We start from the raw sequence: 24,438 nt of genomic DNA on the forward strand, positions 1-24,438 counted from the left end.
ATGGTTGGGATGTAGAAAGGAAGGAAGGAGCAATAATCTCTCCTCCCTTTCCATTGCTTCCCAAGAAATTCTATTCTTTTAATCCATCCAATACAGGGATAAAAACAGTGACCAATGATTTCAAAAGAATACCAAGACTTCAGCTGCAACCTTGTAGCACACTCAGTGGCCAGGGCAGCACACTTCCCACCCAAAGGAGTACTACTGTTTTACCTTCAGAATTACAGGGAAAGGGTAATAACAACAACTCATTGCAAAGAAAATTACTCTTTCCTGAGATCTGCTCTCCAGTCTTCTGAACTAGAAAGTACAAGTTTTAACCTAACAACAGGAAGATTCAGAGATAGAAAGGGTAGCACAAATCCAGCTCTCTCCATACAGTCTGAGAAAAAAACTCCACCAAAGTATTACCTTCTAGCATTCTTTGGAAAAAGGTGAAGTCAGCTTTTCTCACAGGAAATACAAACGTATGATTTACTAGAATGCAGACACCAAAGAGCAAAGAATAATGTGTTTAAAATCTTTAGGAAATTGAAGCATAAGGTCTTTGCCTGTCCAAAAAAAACCCGAAAACACCTGACACCCACAAAGTTACAAACTGATTCTGTGGAATTTTAATTCTCACTTTACTGTAGTAAGCATTCTGTGCTACTGTGTATTCTACCAGCTGCACCCTGAGGGGCACTTACTGCAGCTCTGAGCTCTTTTGTCAAGTTGCCAAACAGCTGAGAAGGAAAACCAACACATCCCAGTGCAAACCTACAGCCCTCTTTAAAATTCTTTAAACCTTTTGCTGTGTGGAAGTACTGTGCAGTTTCACTGAATTAGTCACAAGCTGTGCCTCTTTCAGAAGTTGGTGATAAATTATGTCCAAATATGAGACTTGGAATTGAAAAGAGGAAAGCCTCAAGCACTACTGTCTATACTGGGGGTTGAAACACTTTAAAAAAAAAAAAAGCCGAACAAAAAGCAAAGCTTCTGATCAAGACTGAATACTTAAGGAAATTAATAAATAAACTATAAATGACTGTGTTAGCTTACAGCACACAAAGTTACTGTTCACACTGGTTCTGCACACACGGTCTTAGTTTACACTGACAGTAAAGTGATCTATTTCACATTAGGTGAGGCCAAATGAGGCCTCTGTACTTTCTGGGTAATAAATGAACACATGTAGAGGGCTAACAGCTACTCTTGAACAGCCAGGTTAATGCTATGCTTCTCACCTGATCTTCTTCTTCATCCTCCTCATCTTCTGCCAGCCGCTGCCGGCCCACTTCATAGAGCCTGCACACCGTGTCCATGTTCATGGCATCCATGCTGCCTTGGTTCTGCAGGGGAGATGCCCACACAGAAGTTAGCCCCAGGAATTGAGCTCAGCTGTCATATTCAATGCTACATCTGATCTCAATCACAGAAACATTTGCAAAATCCTTCCCTCCCATTTACCAGCAGCAGTACAATTAGCACTAAAAATGAGTCTCTTTGGTTTCAAGACCTGCCATGTTCCCTGAAGTAACATTTCCAGTGACTCCTATAAAAGAAAATTTTCTTGGTCTCACAACCCTTGTCATCTGCAACTTCAGTAGTTAAACATGAAGTTAGCCCTGCTACAAATTCTTGACTTGCTTTTGTGGTCTGTAGGGATCAAGTGGTTCACAGAGTATAAAGCTGACAGGATTAGTCACTACATGTGCATAATCAGGCTTCAAGAAATTGGGTTCTGACAACATATTATTGAGCAAACAACTGCATCCCTAACAAACTAGAAGTTTTGCTCAGTAATTTTTGCTTCAAATCCTTAGCTTCTGGGATTTTGCTAGGAACACAAGTGTAAAAGGAGCAATATGAGTGATTCACAGTAAAGCTCTGCAGGAAGCCCCCGCAAGATTGCATTTCCCAGTTATTTGGTACAGGGCACATTTTAATTTGCAGTAATAGGAAATCATTGCTATAAATAAGAAAAAAACATATTTCTCTTATGCTCATGAGAAGGAAAACCTCTGTACATATTAAAGTGAGGAGAGTTTGAAGAAGAGAAGCAAATGTGTCTGGAAATTTAAGGAATGAGAGGCAGCAAAACAAGACTGCAGGGGGTGGAGAATAAAAAGCTAACAGCATCTTTAGCACCATCAAAACACCACCACTACTTAGGACATGAATTTAACAGCAGGAACTCCAAAAAAGAAACAACAAAAGCAGTGCATTCAAACCACAGCTACAGAGACCAGAGTTTATTTTAGCTGCTTTACCTCAATGACAGCCAGATAGCAGTCCTTGCTGTCTGTGCACAAGTCAAAGATATTCCTCTTTACATCTATGGTAGCTGGAAAACATCACAGAACAAACTCAGTGGTTAACTGCAGGTTACTTAATGCTCACTGAAAAAGAAGTGTCTAAAAGCAAATAATACCATCTTGGGACAAGAAAAAAAACAGCTGAAACAGAAGTGAAATGAATGTAGGTAATTCAACCTGTAATAAAGAATAGAAACATTGGAGATCATTGTAAAAAACAGCCATGTAAGCTCTTAACCTGCTCTGCATGGTGCCTCCTCCCTTGTTAATACATTTATCGGTTTCCCTAAGCACAGTACACAACAGATCATCCTTCAGAATAGGTGGCAACAAAAAGGGACTGAGCTGTGACCTATGTCTCCCTTCAACAGCAAAAGCCACATTTGTTTACGTCCACAGCAGCAATTAGCTTAGCTCCATGAGCTAAAAAAAGAGCCCCATGTGAAATGAGAGCAATGCCATCCTGGCCAAGTGACCTACTGTCTCAGATTATGCCTTACTTGGGAAGAAGAAAGGAAATAAAGCCAGAACAGAAGCAAGTAAGGCAGTCACACACTGAATGGGATATGATACTTGAAATTATGTCAGAGTTAAACCCAACTCCTGTGCTTCGATATAGCAGTTTGTTTTCTCACACATGCAAAGAGAAGTGAATGTTACTAACCAAACTTTCAATAGACCTTCAAACCTCCAGACAAAGCTACTGGCTGCTCTCTTACCTATAGGTTTATAATCAGTTGCATTAAATGTCCTGAAAGAAGAGCCAAAGGGACTTCTCATTCTCTCCTCCAGAAGGTCATCCTCATCATCTGCCTGCAACATAGCTGAAACAACAAAAGATTATTCCAAAAATCTGCCTTCCATTAGTCACTACCATTAATCGGCTTCAGATCAAATTAGACTCTGATATGAATTTTCTTTATATTTAATAGCTTGGCAAGACCCATTTAATATCTACTCTTCCAGAGATGCCTTTATTGATACTACAGATCATCAAAACTTAATACAGAGGACAAAATTATTTTCTCAAGCATCACTGGATCTGCCATTATACAACAGGTTGCTTTTTAATCTCACAAATTAGTTGTGATATTGCTGATGTTACAGAAAACTGTCTTTGTCAGCAATACACGTAGCATGAACATCCTGGAAAAAATCCAGTTCACACATGCCACTAAGGCCTGGAGTTACACAGTCTCTGAAGCTTCCCATTTCACTGAACAAGCATCTACTTATCTCACAAGAGGTGACCCACGAGAGGGATGTAAGGGGAGAAGTCCTACCTCCATACATCACTGTGCCAGTATAGTTGAAGACCACACGACACTGATCCAGAGCAGGTACTGTGTGTAACAAATGGAAAGTTCGGAGGTCCCACTGAAAAAAACACAGGCTAAGGAGCAACAAACAATTAAAAGTTTCTATTTCCTTTTCAGTGAAGTGGCAAAGAACTGACTGCCTGCATTCAAGAAACCTCATTGCCACTCTCTTGCAAATATGGTGGAAGCAGGGTTGGATTCTACCACTACAATTCCATTTCATGTGTTCAAAATGAAAAAGCTCCTACTCAAAATGGCATTCCCAGTCATGAGAGGTTACTGCAGTACACCTTCAAGGCTGATCTTGTTAGGACATGGGAAGAGAGCTGAGAGCTCAGCCATGGAGCGTGTATCAGAAAAGAAAGTCTCTCTTGCTCTCTCTCTGTATTGTTTTCTCTAGGCTACATCAGAGGCAGAATATCTAGATTTAAATTAGCTACCTAACAGTCCCTACTCTTCCTTGATTCACAGATAGAAACTCCTGCTACCACATGTAACATGTAACACAGCAGACCATTCATACAACTCTGCAAACAGCTACTTGCTCATCCATACCAATTCTTGAGCTCCCAGCACCAGTTACCACAGTGGCCAAAGGATACAATTTCAGTGTTGACTATGACCTCCAGCCCATTGGGATGGAAAACACCACTGATAGTCATGTTGAATTTGTCAAACTTGTGGATGGCTTGTGCTGATCTGACATCCCAGAGGACACCATCATTTAGGACAAGGTCATCAGTGGGGTTAAAAGTGGCACAGTTCTTCTTGTAGTTGTTGGCAAGATCTGGGTTAAACAGAGTCAATAGCTTGTTGCCAGTCTGAATATCATAGATCTTTCAGATTAAAAAGAAAAAGAAAGATTAGTCACAATTTGTAATATACCTGTGCCTAAAATCACCCCCTGTTCCCCTTTCTAGATTGCTTACAGAATCACCCCACTCCCCATTTCACTTTTCCATTTCATGTGACAGCATTCCATAAATAACCCTTCCTAGCAGTCCTTTAATAGTTTTTTCACAGCTGGAACCAAGCCTCACAATAAGTTTTGGCCAGTGCTTGGCTTACTGCAGGTTCACTGACATAATTCACTACAATCAGGATGAGTTCCAAATAAAATAACCCCACTATGAGGAATGGACTGGAAAGCTGCAATCACAAGGTACCACTTAGCCAGAAACTATTTCAGAAATGGAACTGCTTTCAGAGCAGATGGTATTTACAAACATTAAAACTCCAAAGCACACAAGTGAGGGGAATAAAGCCAGAAACTATAGAAAAGGAGTTAAAATTCCTGGCATTTACACAGAAAGGCAACTTTGAGCTTTGGCACATGAAACTTTGGGAATATAAAAAGGGCTTCAAACTATCACAAAGGGTTTACGATCATCTCCTCAGATAAATCTGATCTGTAACATCCTTCAGAGTCTAGCTCTTGTTCAAACTTACAGAGGAAAATATTCTCAAGAACTGGAAAACAAATCTGTTTACCAGATAAACACAAGACACAAACTGATCTGACTTTCGGCTAGATCCAAGTTAAAAACTGGGCAGGAATGGAGAGTTTACTTAAACAAATCAGAGTTACATGTGAAATTATAAATAATTTGAATAACTTGTATTACATGAAAATTTTTTATGCAAATTCTCTTTCAAGAGAGACATGGCCTATAACAAATGCAAATTAGCCCTGCAAAGCAGCAGAAGCTCTCTTGAGCCTTGTCTGTCCAATTTGCAGGTATTCATGCAAAGCACTACAACAGTACTCTCTGAAGATACAGTGCTAAAGTTAAATTACCCAAAAGTAAGCTGCAAATGCAGGGGGGAGGGCAAAAGAAGGACACTTGTAATAGGTCATTTCCCACAGCTGTTGACTGAGCTACTGTTTACAGTGGAACTTTCTTATTATTACTATTACTGAAAAGTAAGACTAAGAAAGCAAGTTCAAAAGAAAAAAAACACCCTGCATGATCTCCCTCAAATGAATAAAACAAAGCAGAATCTACAATTGCTCAGGATACTTGCCCAGAGGCAACACATCCACACTTGTGCTACAGCTGGTTGAGATAGTCAAGTTTATACCCTCAGGAACAGGGAGAGGTTATTTGACACTCTCAAAGCTTTCCTCTGAAGCTCATTAGTTACACAGAGCATCAAAGTACTCACATCAGTTAATAAACATCCTATGGAGAATTATATTCCTGCCAGAGCTTCACAGCCAGGAGCTTTCCTGGTACTTACATGTGCAATGTCTCCCTTTGTGCCAATGACCCTGTCCTGAGAGTGCTTGCTGAACTCCACATAGTGGTCATCAGGGAAGGAATGCCTGCAGATACAGACAGTAAAAAAGTCAAGGAATTGCAGATTCTATGTGACCCAAACAACACCAACAACTCCAGCACAGGTCTCAACAACAGAAAAGATGTAGAAAACGCTTTCCTTTGCCACTGACCATAACATACTGCAGTAGCAAATTCAGACCTGCCACCAACAGGGCCTGCCATAAACATGACACTCTTTGGAGAAGTCAGCAATCGATGGCACCATGAACAATTCAAACACGTGCAGCCTGAGGAAGTTAAACCTTTCCTCTGAAAAAAGGCCTCTAGCTGACCCCATGCAGATCACACCAAAACAGTTGTTTACAACTGAAGTAGACAACAACAAACCTTTTAAAAATGAGGAGTTTTTCACCCATTTTTTTATGGGAAGGAACAATTGTAAGTACTGAAATAGGTTTTAAAGAGTTTGCAGTCCAGGTCTAACAATTTCATCCTGCAAACCACCTTGCTAGTTGAATTCTGAACTGGCTACATAAAGATTGCCAAGACAATTTACAAACATGAGAATAAAAACACAAACATGTTTCTTTGCCTTCAGGAGTAACAGTGACTTTACCGATCTATCTTGCACTAAACAGGACTTTAAGTAGAATTTAGAATTTGCTCTGTACCAAATAAAATAGGGAATATACCAACATAAGAAAGGGAGCACGTTTTATTTTTCACAAGAGACATTGTGAGATCTGTGCTATTCTGTTTTACAGAGTTTACTCCTGTATCAAATGGTTCTTCCAGCTGCAGCACACCCCACAGCTGAATCAGAGTGTACCTACTTCATATCAAAGACAGACTTCATTCCCCACAATGCAGACAGAGGTTGGCTCCACGTAGCAGATGTCAGCAATAAAGATCCATCCTGGATTTCCAGATTGGAGTGGAGGAAGGGAAAGGAATACCAGGGAAAACAGAGGTTAATATTTTACCTGTACGCTTTTAACTTACAAGATCAATTTAGAAACTAAAGAGCACACGTTTGTGCCTAATACTACTCCTATAGGGATAAAATCCAGGTATCTAATACTCTGTACAACAAAGAGCCCTTGGTAGACAAGCTTTGTTCCCACTGTTATTCCTAATCTATGATGTTAACAGCAGATAAAATCAGGATCATTCATGGCTGAATTCTGATGTCCTGTGAATGGAGTCCATTTTGCTTGTAAATCTTTTCTTTCTTCCTAGAATCATCCCCTGAAAAGTTTCTTTTTCCAGCAAAGGGAAGATACAGGAACTCTGATATCTGATCCCACACATAAATAAATGTGTAATAGCCAGTTTAAGCATTCTTCTACTTCCAGATATATATATCGATTTCTTAAGAAGACACATAGCCACTGTGTATCTTCTATATTATCTTGGAAGAAAAAACCCCTAAATGTAGAACTCACAAGAGTGAGAGTATGCAACTATTACAAGTACTTCAATGACAGGCACTGCAGGCCAGCCAGTAGGGACATTTTAGATATACATATCCAGATGGGCCCAAAACATACCAGGGCCTAAAAATCAGAACATGTCTGTGATTCTTTACCCTGGATGGCTCAAGGTGCGTGATGGCAGAGTTATGGCAGTTGTAACTGGCCTCCTCCTGTCCACTGAACACGTTGTAGAGTTTCAACTGCCCCGTGCAAGTACCCAGCATTAAGAATCGTTCTCTTGCAGAAAATGCGCAACAGGTAAAGCCACTCTCATCTTCATTTGCTTCCCTGAACACAGAAATTGGACGGAACCTAGAGAAAGCAAAAATACATGAGTAACCCAAAAGAGAGAAGCAAAACTGAAATGCTGTGTGATGATATTAAATCCAGCCCTTAAATATTACATAGGTACAAGTTATAGCTTTCTTCTAGAGCAAGGTAAGTGTCAATCTGAAGACTAGTGCTCGAGTATTACAACAGTGTTTGCAATCTTTAGGGTCTGTTTTCCACTATGTGGTACTTCTGTTAAAGCACATCATTAAGCTGAAGCACTTGGACTCCATCTTCAAAGTTGGATTGATGGAAAACCTGTAACGTCAACACCTGGGTAAGTACAGAGAGCTAGCAAAAAAATTCCTAACAGTTCTGAAACACTTAGCACAGGATGTCACATCAGCCAAACAACCTCCTGACATCACAGCTTCCCATGGTGACACTGCTTTCACTGTGAAGATGCTTTCATGAACGTGTCATCTTTATTTTCATAAACTTTACATCACCTTCCAGTTTAACCTCAGGAAAGGCCATATAAAGAGGCAACTGGTGGTGCTGATGATTCAGTTGCAAGAACAAAATACAGTTTTCACTGTCCTGCATCTGTCAGCCAACCATCCTCAAGGCTATACTACACTCTCATGTGAAATTGGTGCTACATACTCACCTTCCAAAGGAGAACAAAGAGCTACCAGCTTCATTAGTCAGTGTTGCTACTGAAAATAAAGTGTGCTTTGGGTACTAAGGGTCAGCACTAAGGACAAGACAAACAGAACTACTAAAAAAGCCTTTCAAGGATCTCTCACTGTCACTGTGAATGAAAACTCTCTTGTCTCCAAGGATACTTCACTGTGGGACTGCACTGCCTGAATCCAGGTAATGCTTTTTGGCACAGGGTACATCCTGAGAGGGATCACAACATTGTTTCTTCCTTACCTGCTAAATATAAGGTGTCTATCAAAGCAGCCACCATCCACCCCTCCGTACTTCGGAAAGGCTGCCCTGCGGGTCAGCCGTGAGGTAAAGTTAGTGGGCGCCTGGCGCCTCTGTTTTGGCTCAGGACACTGGTGGGGAGTAAAGAGAGAGAAAGGGGGACAGGTGGCAACAGGGTTCTTGCAGCGGGCGTGCTGCTCCCTAAGGTACTCTGTGATTATACTGTCCAGCGTGGGTGGGGAAGGAAGGTGTCTGTCCAGCTGCTTTTTGATAGCTGGGCTCTGGCTGTAGGCGCCATGGTCCGATTTTTGTCGCAACACTCTGATTTTCCTGCCGTTGCAGGGAGACGGCCTCTCCCTGACAAAGCTAATCCTGCCAATCAGAGGAGAGTTGCTGGCATAAGAAGGGCCTGGAAGGGCAGGTGGACCTTGGGATGCAGACGGCCTTGCCTGAGCATGGACAGAGGTGGCAGTGGAACCTACAGCAGTGTGGCTACTCAAACGGGCTGAGATGCCGTTAGCTATGCGAGGAGTGCGAGGCAGAGTCACCGGAGAGGCAGCGGCCGCAACAGGGGTGAAGGCAGAGGAGTGAGATGCTGCAGTCATGGGCAGGTCAGCCTCTTTTGTAAGGACAGACGCAGTTTCCCCGAGGCCCTTAGAGATGAGATGGTTCCGGATCAGCAGCAGCAGCTCCTTCTCAGGAAATGTGATCCTCGACTGGGCCACCACATCCGCCTTCTGCAGCCGAGCCAGCGAGACGTCCGTGCCGATGAGCAGGGGCTTCCCTGAGACGCGCTCGATGAGCTCGGCAGCGTATTTGCAGAACTTCACGTGCTCGCTGCGCTTGTCCTGCAGCACCGGCTCCTTCATCAGCTGCTGGATCTGACAGCTGCTGAACAGGGGCAGCTTGCTGATAATCTGCCGGACGGTGCTACTGCGCGACAGCCCCACCAGGGCTTTGCAGGCCAGTGCCCGGATCTGATCTGCATCAGTGATCGGCATCTTCACAGACAGCAACGACAGCAGCACCTTGATGCCATTGTTGGACTGCACCACATTCCACATCTTGGCTAACGTGTGCTCACTGCTCTTGGGGGCCTGAGGAAGCTTTCGACGAGGAGTTCCAGAGATGAATTTCCCGATGCTGGAGATCCGATTATCTGGGCCACACACACAGTTGATGATGATCTGAAGGGCTGATTTCTGAATCTCAGCATCATGGATGAAAAACTCACCCTCAGCAACTCCAAGGATGATACTAATACCTAGTGAGGGAAATAAATAGTTTCTTCAATACTCCAAAATGTATCTTACACAAGTTGATCAGACAAGTAGGGGAGTTGTCCAACAAATCTGAAGAAAATTTCCCTTAATTCTGGAAGTTCCTGAAGTTCTGCTAACTAATCTAAGACATATTCTTCTACCTCCCTAGCAAAATGTTTTCCTGCACTGCTGTTCCTCCACTTCATCATCAGTAGGTAGTGTCATACAATCTCTCAGATCAAGCACACCCCAGGAGTAAAAAAATCTAAGGTATCCAGACCAGAGCAAGATGCACAGATATGCTCTGATTCTTACTGCAGAGAGCAACTCTCCTATACAAGACACCAAGTCATTGAAAACAAAGTAATCATATAACAACTTCCAAAAGGAATCAAGCAAAAAAGAAATTTTAGGGTTACTTTTTTTCCCCCACAGAATTCCTGTTAGTTTCTGCTTCAGAAGATCAAAACCCTCACAGAATTGGTATTTGCCTACAGAGTCTTTGTGCAAAAGAAATTGTCTTTTGCCTGTATCTAGTACCCTGCCTGCCCTTTATTTTCATTTTCTTAAAAAGAAAAGTGAGGCTCCAGTTAAAGCAGAAGCCTTGGATCTGATCCAGGCACATCTCACTCATTTACATGCTGAACCTGGAGGCAACCAGTTGCAGCATAACTCACACAGCAATAATTGTTCCTCTCCCATACTCCCGAATGCCATATCCTCAGGAGACCTAAATTTCTGGGAAACTGAGGAAACCTAATAATCCCATTATAAAAGTAGATTTGCCTCTACCTGTATTTAATGAGCTCTTGAAAACAAGTGCAAGAGAAAGACCTGCCTCTAAACATGTAACCCAACCTAATCATGCTAATCATGACACCATTTTAACCACAGTGCACTCTCCCATTTATTTGCATCCTTGACAGTAACTCTGAGTACATGAATTCTTTTAACCCTTGTCTCACTGTAGGCGAGGAATAGCCAGCCAAAACCCATGTAGCAGAAGACAACTGATGAATGTGTATGTCATCAGGACTGTATTCAGCTTACCCACAGTGGAAACAGTAGATCCAGCTTCATCTAACACATCCACAGGTTCTGCCAGTTGCAACTGGATTTTAGGAACTACAGTCAGGATGGCCAGTACATCCAAAGCATACCGTACTGTGTCATTCCTGGAAGACAGCAACAGAAGAACTTCTTAGAATTGCATGTACGGAGTTGTTTCAATAACATCAAATAGCATTCAATTTACTCTACTCCAACAAATTGAAGTAAATCAGTCACACCTGCTGCATGGGGCCTTTTGATTTTAGAATGAAATGGGCTGGTCTCCACAGAAGGCAGTGCTCACATGCACACCACTGCCTGCAGTCTGCCAACATTTATCCCACAGGCTCCTAAAAGCACTGTAATTTTGTATTTATAAAAATAAGAATGTTAAGACTTACTATCGAAAGCATTCTAAATTAAGCTTCTAAATCTAATCTAAATCTACATCTAGAAACACTGCTGTCTCAAATACTCTGTCACCAGTTAACTAGGAAGTTCTTCTGAAGTCAAGGGCAACTATTTAGCAGCAAACCAGACAACTCTGATAGTCAAAAGATACCAATTTAGGCTCCAGTTTAAGAGAGACACAGGTGTGTGGAAGGTGAAAAGGGATGTTCAACAGGAGGTGAGAGAGCAGAACAATGCAAAGAAGAGAAGATCTATCACCTGTGTGGAAAGGTAGGAGTTAACCCAGGTAGCAATTAGGAAACAGCTGCAGAAAGAAAGAAACAAGAGAACACAAACTACCCAGGAGAGTGCAACCTGAGAGGGAGGGAGGCAGGGAACTGCAAAACAGATTTCAAAGGCTTTCAAGTTAAGTTAAGCAAGGAGCTCCTGTAGGCAGCAGAAATAAGGAGGCGGGAGCCCTGGTCCACCTCATTCCGGCATTAAGATAGGTCTTGATTTCACCCTCTCCATGGAACATTTTCTAGCCTCTCTCTTAACAAAAAAGTAAACAAATTTTGAGACAGATAGAAAGAGGCACAGACCTGTGATGAAGCTTTCCTGAGAAATCAGTGTCATAGTAATCAAAGGCCTGAGGCATTCTGGCTCCTCAGAAATGTCTTGATATCCCTCTCTCTACCTCAACATTTTAGTCCTGCTTTCCCCAGAGTTAACTTCCATAAGCACTGTGTGGCCCCAGCACAGGCCCTAACAGCACTAACCAGCATGTGCCTGTTTCAAACACTATCAGGGCAGAAAATCTGGAAATGTAATGTTCTGCCCAAGAGCCACAAGTGCTGCACTCAAATAGAGCACTACAGCAAACAGCTCACCTTGCATAGTACGTCTTCCAGTTGCAGGCAATGGAAATGAGTTGAAGCATGAGCTGGACACAAGACAATTTGAGAAAAACCTCTGCTGGCTCCCAGTAGAGCTGTGCTGGACCGTACTCAATCAGAAACTCCATCATCTCTACAATCTGCTCATGAGTATAGGAGCAGGCCTGCAAGAAAAGGGACACCATTAGATCAAAAGGGTTACAAACTTGCACATCAAATCCCCCACTGCTGGGATTTAACTGAAAACTGCATCTGCAAGATTAGACTACCACTGTCTTGCAGATTAAGTACTTACTTTCTGGTTTATTCCCCAGTTATAAAAGAATACAGCAACTGTCACTACAATATACAATAATAAGCTTCAGGAAAATATCCTTTAAGTTTCTTTACAGTCTTAGAAAGCTTAAGCCAATTTAAGAGGAAAAATTACATTAAATTAAAATTCTACTCTGCTTTTAAGCTACTAATCTAGTAGTTACTACACCATCATTCAATATACACTTGTGCTAAAATATTAAAAAGGTTGCTAAAAATATTCAATTACAGTTTCTAAGTTTTGACTACAAAACATACTGAATAAAAAAAAGAAAATCCTAGTAAGTTTGCCTTTCAATATTTTTTAATTACATGAGAAAACAACAGCTTATATACATTTCTTTATTTATGGAAAACAAGTGATTTCTGCACCCTTATATTTTCTTATTTCAGTTCCTCTAGAAAAACATCATAAATTAAATCAGAAACCACAGGTGAATGTGCTCTTTCAAAACAAGCAGCCATAAATTCCAGTTTAAAAAAACTCCAACAAACAAACAAAACCAAAACAACCAACAAACCAGCTTTGCAGGGAGAAATCAGGAAAAAAAATCATGGCCAAGACTATGGATTATTATCTATCTGGATATCACAGGTAATTTCTAAAACCAGTGGTGTCCAAAAGACATTTCAGTTTATCAAATCAAACTTATTTCCAAGTTTTTCAACACTATGCACCTCTATACACATACGGATTTTGTCCTTTCAGAGATTCACAGCATAGAAAACCCCGCAAGTATCAAAAACAACTTGCCTTTGAGTTTTTGAGAGATGGAAAGGGAACCACAGCACATGAGCAGGAGCCTTAATCAAATGTAATTCAGACAAACCTCAAGGGCTCCTATGTATTTTCCTACTGCAGTTCCATTCCACACAACAGGAAAAAAGTACAAAAAAAATAATTGCAGCCTGCCTAGTTATTGCACTGGCTTCGAAGGGTATCTACATATGTCTGCAGCTTGGATTCAACTGAGAAATGGAACCACCATGTGAAAAGCTTGCAATGTGCTCCTCACCTTGTAGGGGGGCTGTGGATGGACCAGGATGCCGCCCTCAGTGCGCTGCAGCGACTGCTTCACCTGCTCCAGTTTGATGGCGAGGTGAGCCTCAAAGTACCGACGCAGTGCCATGCAGGTGTGCTTCCCTGTCTGGCGACTGGCAAAGATCTCATCATCACTCAGGAGGGCTCCTTGGTCTTCCAGGTTTAAGATCTCCAGAGTGCTTATCTTCAGAAAGAGGTTGGGTGTGGAAAAAGAAGTTTCATCAGCCCAGTCTCCAGGAAAAAAGCACCTACACCTCTCAGCTGCTCTCGTACCAAACCCAAAGACACTGCCTTTGCTGTACACAACATAGAAGCACACTGAGAGCTGACAAAAGGGTCAGAGCAGAACAGAAAAGGGTCTCTGCATGGGTAAATAGCCTAAATGGAACCATGCCCTCTCCTCCACTATCTATGAAGACACAAATGCAGAAGTCACATCAGTGTAGGTCTGGAGGCAGTGTTGTGCCGAATACTATTAGGCATAATACAGCATCATACATTGTGCTAGCACCCTGCAGCATTGATGTCCCTGAGTCAGACACAGCCAAGCTGCAGGAGTGCACAGCAACACCCTGCAGACATTGCAGCTTTTGTACATGAGCAGTGTCACCTGTGCCCAGAAGCTACCGTGGTTACTGCAGCACGCACACAGCTATTCCCCTCCTGGAACAAGGCTGCATTTATCCACATCCAACAGGGTGCAAGTGTATGTGGAGTGGTAAGAAACATTTTGACTACCACTAAGCCACAACTGTCTGAATGAGTATTGCTTAACGCAGGACTTGCGCCAAAAAGCTCCCAAAGGGTAGCAAGTCTCTAGACAATAATCATAATAATAAAAATAAAAATAATAAAGATAAAAGGATGCATGCACGTGTTGCTTAGAAAACTCAACCCACCTCTCCATCTCTTGGGAACTGAGGAGGAAAAACCCCGAGCAAAACTAAACAAAAGAACAAAACTCCACAGTTGCACTTACAGGGTGCAAAACCTGACACTAAACCCCTGTTCCCTGCTTAAAGCCACAGCCCTTACCAGGTTAACCAGACGTCGCAGCCCATCGTGCCTGTCAAAGAGCTCCAGGACAGCACGGAAGGAGAAGCAAATGGAGAAGAACATGGTGGCATGGCAGCAGCCCGAGGCGTGGGAGCACTCCATCAGCCACAAGGTATAGTTCACTACGTCTGAAAGCACATTATGGGGGTGCATGCACACCTAGAAAGCAAAAGAACGTTCTTGAGGAGGACTTCAAAGAGATTGCTGAAGAGAATTCCAAGGAGAATGAAGACTCTTTGAGAAGCAGAGGACAAGTATCAGTTATTCCCAGCTTGACTTGGGATATCTGAGACATGAAACAAAAAGTCCCATTTCCAAACCAGTAAAAAAAAGCTGCTGTTAAGACTAATAAAGGGTATGATTTGGTAATGTAGGACTAGAAATTGGTCCATTCCCAGAGCAAAGCACAATGAACACAGCAGTCTTAGTGTAGCACAATTCCAGAGAGTCCTTCTCTGTACCACTTCCACAAATCCAAAGAATGCTATGCTAGAGGCAGACAGGTTTTCACTGAAGAAATAAAAATTCTGCTCAGTGTAACAGTACCACATGCTATGTTGAGGTTCTAGCAAACTCTGGCAGCACTGAAACCTAGGGGAATTGCAAGGATCATCAAATGCAAGTGTAAAGCCTGACTCTTCTTTGGAAACAGACAACTGAGCTGGTCTTTTCCTGTTCTCAGACCATGCCTCTGAAACGTGCAGACCATGAGCTCAGAACTGCACCTTTGCATAAGCCTGTTAACTTCTACTGAGCAGGAACTGGGAACCCTCTGCCAGGGTCAGTGCCAAGAGCAACAGCACAGAGCTGAAGTGCTGGCACCAGCTGCTGTGTGCCAAGTTAGCAGAGCTATCCATCTTTTCTCTGCTGGTGTTGGATGTACTCACAGAATACAGTGCTACCAGCTTCAAACCGGAGGCTTGGCATGGACTACCTTGAAGCTGGCTTCCTCTGAAATCCAAAATGTACCACAGACACCTGCTCTACCTGGTATCTGTACATACTGGGATAACATCTGGCAGAATATCTGGAACCATGCATGGAGAAAAACAACCTCAGGTGGAGGAGTCCATTGGAACAGACAGGAAAAGAAAGGCAAATGAGAATGAAGGAGGTTTTTGTTTGGATTTTTTGAGAGAAAGAGGGAAGAATAGAATGAAAAGGGTGATTAAAGTATTGAGACAATGCTGACAAGGTCTTCAGTTAATTCCCTAGGAACTGAAATCCACACCCTTGAAACAATACACTGTTATTCACATACACACCTTAGAACAATACACTATTATTCATATACCTCCTAATGCCTCTGCATATATCAGTCATCCATATAAATTTGCTTTTAAGCTTAGATGTTTATTCACTGTTTGAACACAGGTAGGAACACTAAGAAATGATGGGAATCACTGCAGTTACAGTACAAGAAGGACTCTTACCCTCTCCATTGCATCTTGATTGTACGACAAGTAATACAAACACATGGACACTCCTGTTGCTGCCATGGAAGGACGAGGAATCTCCAGCAACTTTTGCACTCCTCCATGAGCAACAAACTCTGTTGCAAACTTGTTGTGCAGCAGCAATGATGCCAAATGCTAAGGAAGGATAAAAGCAGATTAGACTGGGATTCTTCAAACTGTCATCAATTCCATCCCCATCCCACAGAAAAACAGAGAGCAGAAAAAGCAAGTGCTCTGTGCTTTGTCCATCTCATTTCCTCCTCCCATCACATTTAATCCAGAATGTAGCATTTATCCCAATGACAAAAGCAAAAGAGGCACTACCACTTTTTTACACATCTTGTGAAAGAAATACAAGAAAAGCAGAGCAACTCAGAAATTATCCAACAGGCTACCTTAAGGTCTTTCTATTGTCATCAAATTCACTCACTTTCTATTATCACTGATGATTATTTAAATTTCCATTCATATTTCGATTATGACATATTGCTGACACAAGGAATTTTACAAAATGAAGTGTAAAGGCAATTAAAGGGAAGCCTGCAGCTGCACTGAAGTGTACTGCACACTGCTTGTCTGTATCACCTACACTTTAAGAGGAAACAGTAAGAACCACTGTAAACCCCACTCTACCCCCAAGTGAAGTAACCTACAGCTTCTATAGGAACATTGCTCCTTCAAAATAAAGTGAAGGACAGAAAGAATGCACAGAAAAGTTTAGCTTGTGCTGCTGCACTGCAGGTTTGGCTTGAATAAGGTTATTTTGTGGGGCTTTTTACCTTGGGGAGGTAACCTTAAAGATGACTCACACAAAATTAGTATTTCAACCACTGAGCTCAGCAATGTCATGCTGAGGCTTCTGGGAGTAAGATGTTTATGCTCCTTACCGCTCTCAATTGTCCTTTGAGATGGCAGGCAGTGGAATAACTCGGGAATGCTATCTAAGGGCAGCAGGAATACAACCATTTAACAGAAAAAGGAATTTTTATCATCTTCAAATAGGCAGATGAAAGGTGAACTTAATGGCTCTTCCTGAACAATTAAGATCTTTTTATTCCCTCCTTCCTTTACTGTTTTTTCATTTTAAGTGCCTGACACTTAAAAAAAACAAAACTGCAATGCATTCAAGTTGAGTGAAAGCCAACTCCAATCCCAGACACAGGCCTAAAGAAGATAAGCACTTGCCTTTGACACACAGCAAGCATATATTCAATGTTTCTACAATGTTTATGGTATATTTTATGTATTATGAAAGTAATTTACCTTAAGGGCTTCAAAAGTGAGCAGCACATCGTTGGTTCGCTTCAAATCAATGTAGTACATCATCAACTCCCTTGATCCCAGTTGCATAAAGATGGGTAGCAGCTGAGAAAAACAAAAACGGGACACTAGCTGAATGTTTCATGAGAATTACAAGGTCTCTTTTGGTTTATACTCTCTCAAACCCCCAGTTTTCCCCTATTAGCAGATACCTGTTATGAGAGGTCAGTGGTAACCAGCTCCATCCATAGGAAGCAATAAAGGTTAACAGACCTCTTGTAATACATCTGCTGACTGCAGCAAGGTGCATGGCAGCTGCCACACGGAAATCTTAAGACTGTCCTTCAAGTGCGGCTATGGAAGTCCACACAGATACCACCCCGGAGAGAGGCTCCACCTTCCATCTGTGCAAAGACAACTACCCAACAACTGAACAGAAAAAACAAGAGAGCAGGGCAACAAACCAAAACCCTTTTCACTGTTCTTTGTAACACCTTCATGCTAGTAATTCCTATTTTTATAGCCTATCATTGCTGGCATATGAAGCAATCCAGTCAGCATGCAGGGTGTTAGGAGGTAATGGTTTCTCTGGCTCTCACAGAAGCAAGGCACACATGTGCACACACAACATCGATCACAAAGCAAAACTGTGTTGCTTTGTTCTGTTACAAATAAAAGTAAACCACAAAAAAAAAAAAAAAAAAAAAAGGAAAAAAAGAAAAAAAGAAAAAAAAAAGAAAAATGGAAACACACTTTGGTAAATCTGACACAGCCACGTTATTTTGTCCATTTAAGTAATATCAGTTTTCAAAAGCATCTGCATAACATGGGCCCTGCCACTTCTCAAAACTACCACAGAGGTTACACAAACCACTTCATTTACAATTTCAAGTTATTTCCTTAGACTTTTACTTGCAGGAATCTATCATATCCCCCATAGGAAACAGGAAAAGTGTCTGCATTTCAAACAAAGTGTCATGTAAGCAAGCACCAAATTCAACAGGAACATGGGACAAAATCCCCAAGGCCATGCTCCAACTACCAGACCACACATCTGCTAGGTTCAGGTTTGAGTATTACCCACCAAGTAATATTCAAACTAATGACTTCATCAATTTAAAAGCCATCAACAACTCAGGAAAAGTTACCAATCTTAATCATGACAGGAGATATCAGAGTGTGATATAACAGTTCTGCCAATTTTCCCCCACAATGCCACTCAGCTTTGTATGGAGAATTAGAGCACAGAGTGCTTCCTCCCACCTTCATATGCTCACCTCTTGGTACTCCCCCAAGGGAGTCAGGTACTGAAGAATCAGCCTCTGCTCTATGGCAGGAGTCAAGGGGTAAAGAGTGTAATTAGTGCCAATCACCCACGGGGACATTTCTGACCAGCTGCTGTTGGACAGTTCAACAAACATCCGCTCTGGTTCCGAGGTGGAGAAGCCCAGCTTCTGCTTGGCCTTCCGGAAGCCGTCTCTTTCGTGCTGTTTCCCTGATTTGTGTTTTCTCAGTCCCCCATCATCTAGCTTTGTAGCAGAGTTTACTCTGCTACTGGTCTTATGACTTGAATCAAGATGAAAGGAGATCTCCATATCACCAGAAACTTCCTCTTGCTCTCCATCTACTGTCATCTCCCCATAATCCATATCCACAGCCTCTTCATCAAGGGGCAGCAGAGGATCTGATGGCACTTTCCGAGGACTGGGGCGCTTGTTTTCCTGTTTTGTGGTCATTTCAGTGACCTGCAACTCTCGTAGCCGACGAAGCACCAGAGCCACCTGTTTCAGAAAAGCAGCACTCATGAGAACACATTCCTTGCTTTGATCATGCAACTCACCTCAGCCATATTTTTTGTTATCATCATATAACCCACTCAACAGCATAAAGTATTATATGAGTATGCTGTGGTGTACATTTGCCCAGAGAAATAATTTCAAAGTGAGTGAGAGAACTCAAATCCATTTTGCTACAGCTACTTTCATTCTAAAATATCAGCACCATGTCTCCCGTGAGAAGGAAGTGGCTGGAAAGCCTTTAGGAACAGATGAGCTATATTGGTGCTAACAGAACCACATACCAGCTTGCAGCATCCTTCCACCATCTCTGCCCAGCCTGAAATAAAGGCAACATTCCCTTTGGAAGCAGCAGTTTTGGTAAATTGCAGTTCCACAAAACCAAAGGTCATGCTTTTACTTTTAATGTTTAGAAGACAAGTCATCACAATTTCATCATAGTTGTCTCCATGTTGACTTACCTTTCATTTTAAAACCTCTGTCTGGTGGGCAAATCACAACGTGCAATAGTTACAGATGTAAAGCTTCTGAAAATTCTTCTTTAAGGAAGGTATGAATATGAGTCTCATTAAAAAGTAAAGTATTTGACTTCTTAGGTTTCCATTAGCATTTAGAATACAACTGCTGTTAACAGAATAAGCAGGCTGCATGCTCCAACTCAGTCAGGAAAGGATGGAAACCATGACTCTTACAGACAGTATTACAACCACTGTAAGACTCATTAACCCATGAATGTGAGCTCCCCATAAATAAAAACTAAAAAGAGGTAACTACTCCACAAAGGGAAAGTGATTGAGAGATCATTACCAATTGTGAGTTCTCATCCCTGTAATTTGCAGCAATGTCCTGGTTTTCCATAGCTCCTCCCAACAGTCCCGTTGCGTATGTCCTTAGTGGCTGATCAGCCTCTCGTGCCCACTTAAAGAGATTTTCAACTATGCCTTCCTAGAAGGGAGAAAGCAAGAACCCAGTTCCAACAGCTACATTTTATCTGTAACTTCTCAGTCCCAGTGAAAGCACCTGTTGGGATGAATTCTCTCTTATCTCTAGTAATGACCAGGCTGTATTTCCTACCAAGCATGTAATGAATAAAAATACCCAGAACAAAAACAAAAAAAAAATCCAAAACTTTAAGCTGCATGAAACTATGCCCAAGCATTAGATATTTGGATTTGTACACCTGCAAAAAGGGGGCAGTTAAGGTACTTCCTAGGAAGCAGCAAAACACTACAGGTACGAATTAGTCCAAACAAACAACCCCAAAGCTCCAGTCAGTTTCACTAATAAAAGTCTCCAGCAATTTAGCAAATTTCAAAGAAGCTGTGTTGAACTTACATCAAGTAGAATGGGAATGTGGCTAAATTTAAAACAGTCAATTGCAAAGACAATGGTTTAGAATGAAAGATTAATTTGTTTTCCCTAAACTGCCACTGGATTTGGAAAAATCAGCAACCACCCATCATTATCATGACAAATCTTGCACATAATTTGAATTCTACAATACAATAAGAGATCAATGAAAAGTAATAATGAATAGACACATTTAAATGGGAACTCCCAGCTTACAGATCTTTAGAGTTGTCTGTTATATATTTAAAGACAATTGCATTACTATTTCAATGCTCTTATGCAATGAAAAAAAATTCTAACTGATGAGATGAGAAATCCCTTGGTCGCTAGAGGGCCTCTTTGTGACAGGAACAGCACCTTCCGAAAGCCTCCTATGCACAGGAGCCCTAAGTGCTCGAACAGAGCTCTAGATATTCTCCAGTCAAGAGGAAAAAAGTCCTTACGTGCAAAACTCAACTTCATTTCAATTTACAGAGAACTTTGGCCTCTGGAAATAGTCATATTCTCCTCAAATGGGGAACTATTGTTTTGGTTTTACATTTTTTTTGATCAATGCTTCCCAGCCTCAGCTTTGGGACAGACCACAAAGAGCACAAATTAAATTAAATCTTCTACAAAGGGAGCACATTATTCTTTTTTTTAAATCATGCTTTAGAATTCATATGCATATTTCCAATAGTAGAGAAATTAGTTTAGAACTTTTATATAAAGGACTACCTCATTTCCAAACTTGAGAAAAACATCAAGTCTTACAGATGAGGAAACTGTGCCTTGAGTGAAATTCACTTTGTCCTCACTTTCCACTCTGTGTGCACTCCTTCAGAACAACTCACTTGTAAACATACAGAAGACTGATTCAGCTGTCCATCACAGTTCCAGATAAGCCCCACAAAGCATGTGGATTTTAGACTGCTTAGTTAAAGTACGACTTGCTTATCACTTAGCTCTAGGTAAAGCTATCGCTCTGCTGGAGCTGAGGATTACTGGACAAGTCCTCCATGTTCTATACAGCCTGCTCCATTCACAGGCCTATAAAGTAACAATTCAAATTATAACATTTCCCAAAACATTACATTAAGTTCCAGCTCCTCTGTTTGAATCAGTCTTCACACTTTAAAAAGCTATGAAATACCCAAGATTTGATTAACTGAACAAGCCAAGAGCAAAAGCCCCAAACCATTAGTAAGACTGAACAGATTGGCTCTCAGAGACAAGATTTCAATATGGCTTTTTACTGGTTTCTCCTTTGGGAAGTCTTGTTGGAGTACAAAACAAAGCAAGTTTAAAACCCAAGCTTTAGTACAGGTGATACCTTTTCCTGAAAGACAACAGCTGTTTCCAGTCCCGGCATGATGTCCAGAAGAAGTCTGCAGGCAGCAGTGTTTAGTGGAGGTTCTCTGCTTGTCATCACATAAGCATTCACTAGCTGGAGAAGATCAGGAACAGCACTGGTTTGAAATTCAACTCTGACCAAACCCAGAGCAGTGAAAGCCTTACAGCTCCCACAGCAGCAAAACAATAAAGTAAGGAATGCCAGTCTAAGCCCTGGATCTCAACATGGCCAGACTTTAGCCTGCTCCCTCAGTGCCTCAGAAGTTGAAATTACTTCTCAGAGAAGCAGAGAGTCTCTGACTTGCTGTTTGCTGACTAAATACCTATCTTTAACTGATTGGTAAAGACAAATGTCTCAAAAAACTGTAACAGTAACAGTGCAAACATGAAAAGATAACTAAAAAAATGACCATAAGAAATTGGACATTTTTAATTGTACCTGTATTTACTTATCACTTGCAGTTTAAGACAGAGAGAGACATGCAAGCAATCTGTCAGAATCCTTCCAGCAATACTGTACTGATACAGGTGTTTGCAAAGGTAACAAAATTCTAGCTATTAAGTCATGTTAGAGGTTAGCAATGCAAGTGGAAAGGCAGACTCTTGCCTCCTGATTCTCTGCCTGAGTCTTCTAGAGCTGACACACTCTTCTGCTCCTACAGGCAGCCCAGAAGTTCCAAGCATTCAAAAACAAGGCACTGGAATTAGTGGTATTCATTTCCATTACAGAAAGAAATTATGCTTTTGGACTTGTAGTAGAGGAGCTACATTTTCTTTAAAGAGACCAATAAACCTTGACAACAACTAATTCAGTTGTTGCTACACACATTCCAATAGCCCCTTACTTGAGTCACTTTTACAGTGGCAAATGAGTTGCTCTTAACCCATCTTAAAAACCACTGTTATGGAAAAGAGAATTCTGACACCACTAAAATTAAAATTAAACAAGTACCAAGGTCAACCAGCACAGAGGAAATAAAAGCAATAAGGTGGTGTGAGGAATTGACAGAGAAAGTTCTCAGAGCAAACCTACCGCATTCATGAAATCATCATTCTTGAAGAGTATCCTCAGTAAGTGACCAAGCATGCACTCTGGGTCTGCCCGACCTGTGGGACAAACAGGAAAACACTTATCTTCCTACCTCAAGATGCCAACATTACTGTTGAAGTGGTACCTTCAAATTGACTCTGGGATGCTCTAGAGTCAGCACTACAGAGCACAGCTTCCCAGTGCAAAAGCAGTGTCAGACCTTGATGAGCAGTCAGCACATTCAGGCTAAAAGCTCTTTATTTTTGAATATGAGCTACCAGGTTAGGCACTGGGACACAGCTGGTGCTGCCAAAACCACTCAGGACACCTTACCTGGGTGTCGGTCATCAAACGGGTCCGGGTCCCCTTTGCGGTACTCTTCAGTCTCCTTCTCAATCAGCTCGGACATTCTGCAGAGGGACAACACAAAGTGAGCGGAATCCACACTCATGGAGCACAGCTCCTCACACTCACAGATCTGTCAGAGCACTCCAAACCAGCCCATCAGCTTTCACCCAGTGTTCAGTGCCACCAGAGGATTTCTGCCTGTCCACAACAGGAGGGAGAGAAAAGACTGGCCTCTACTATCATCTCATTTTTAGCTCCAAAATTCACTGAACCCATAGCAACACCCCAGAGATGCACAAACATGACACCCTGAAGGGCCAACGCCTTTTATTTACTCATGTTAGACTCCTTGTGGTGTTCTACAACACACAGTGTAGACAACTAGAGTAATTAAAGGGCTTGAGTAGTACCTCTCACCACCACAGTATCTTTCTTTTGCAGCAGAGCAAGTCCTGAACAGGTGACTTAATTCTTCTCCCTGTTCAGTCTGTGCAGGGGCAGCTGTTCAAACTGCCTCACAGTCTTTTGTTATTTTGCACATTAAATTTCAACCATGTTGTATAATTAAATATAAGCATTTAATAAATATTAAATACTTCTATTAAGTGCTGTGTAACCTCTACTCAATTATCACCAACTTTCTACCACGTGTCAACTACCACCACAGATAAGACAAGGAGAAACTCAGCCAGCTCCCTGTACATAGACCTGCAAAATACATTAAATGCTCCTCTCTATCAGAAAAACAAAATTGAGCTGTTTTGGAGCTATGCCTTCCCTTAAGCTGAGAAGCGGCCTCAGTAGACACAAGAAATCCTATGCTCTAATTTGTTTAGAATGAGCAGTAAGAGAATTAATTATTACTTTTATTTATACAAAATCAAGAAGAGGAAAAACTATCCCATGGTCAAGCAATAAACAATTCTATAGTCATCCACTGTCCTTCTCCATGTAGTGTTAAAGGAGAAATATATGCAGTTTGAGGTGAAATAAAGAGCACTCAATTAAATTGAAAAAACATTAACAAATTAAATCTCATTTCCTTGGTACAAAGCAGGGTTCCTTCCCCTCTATGGAGGTCCAGAGTGGAAGGCAGCACTTACGTGCAGCACAGCATTTTAAAACAACATCTTAATACCTCAGAGTAGTTATCTAGGGAGAGTTTATCATAGGGGAGGGAAAACTGCTGGAAGGCTGCAGAAATCCCTGGAAAAATATTTGTCTTTCACAGAGGATTTCCCTTACAGAACACTGCTGACTTCTACTCTGTTCCTG

General features: G+C 41.6%; 1 protein-coding gene across 2 annotated transcripts in view; it reads right to left on the bottom strand.

Annotated features, from left to right (window-relative positions):
• DCAF1 (DDB1 and CUL4 associated factor 1) overlaps positions 1–24,438 on the bottom strand; it is a 49,058-nt gene that overhangs the window by 16,022 nt on the left and 8,598 nt on the right. For both annotated transcript variants that reach the window (XR_004242326.1, XM_032120644.1), the window contains exons 3-22: positions 23,149–23,225; positions 22,819–22,892; positions 21,766–21,879; positions 19,911–20,048; positions 18,585–19,088; positions 17,311–17,412; positions 16,024–16,182; positions 14,570–14,749; positions 13,509–13,718; positions 12,172–12,341; positions 10,892–11,016; positions 8,583–9,843; positions 7,487–7,685; positions 6,732–6,814; positions 5,858–5,942; positions 4,219–4,452; positions 3,581–3,674; positions 3,017–3,121; positions 2,253–2,326; positions 1,227–1,331 (exon numbers count right to left, since the gene is read on the bottom strand). Coding sequence is in view for 1 of the 2 variants with exons in the window: in XM_032120644.1 (XP_031976535.1) it covers positions 1,227–1,331; positions 2,253–2,326; positions 3,017–3,121; positions 3,581–3,674; positions 4,219–4,452; positions 5,858–5,942; positions 6,732–6,814; positions 7,487–7,685; positions 8,583–9,843; positions 10,892–11,016; positions 12,172–12,341; positions 13,509–13,718; positions 14,570–14,749; positions 16,024–16,182; positions 17,311–17,412; positions 18,585–19,088; positions 19,911–20,048; positions 21,766–21,879; positions 22,819–22,892; positions 23,149–23,225 (4,093 nt within the window). In the remaining variant the exon portion in view is untranslated. The remainder of the gene's footprint in view (positions 1–1,226; positions 1,332–2,252; positions 2,327–3,016; positions 3,122–3,580; positions 3,675–4,218; positions 4,453–5,857; positions 5,943–6,731; positions 6,815–7,486; positions 7,686–8,582; positions 9,844–10,891; positions 11,017–12,171; positions 12,342–13,508; positions 13,719–14,569; positions 14,750–16,023; positions 16,183–17,310; positions 17,413–18,584; positions 19,089–19,910; positions 20,049–21,765; positions 21,880–22,818; positions 22,893–23,148; positions 23,226–24,438) is intronic.

This window comes from Corvus moneduloides, chromosome 11, assembly GCF_009650955.1.
Source record: "Corvus moneduloides isolate bCorMon1 chromosome 11, bCorMon1.pri, whole genome shotgun sequence".
NCBI classification, from domain to species: domain Eukaryota; kingdom Metazoa; phylum Chordata; class Aves; order Passeriformes; family Corvidae; genus Corvus; species Corvus moneduloides.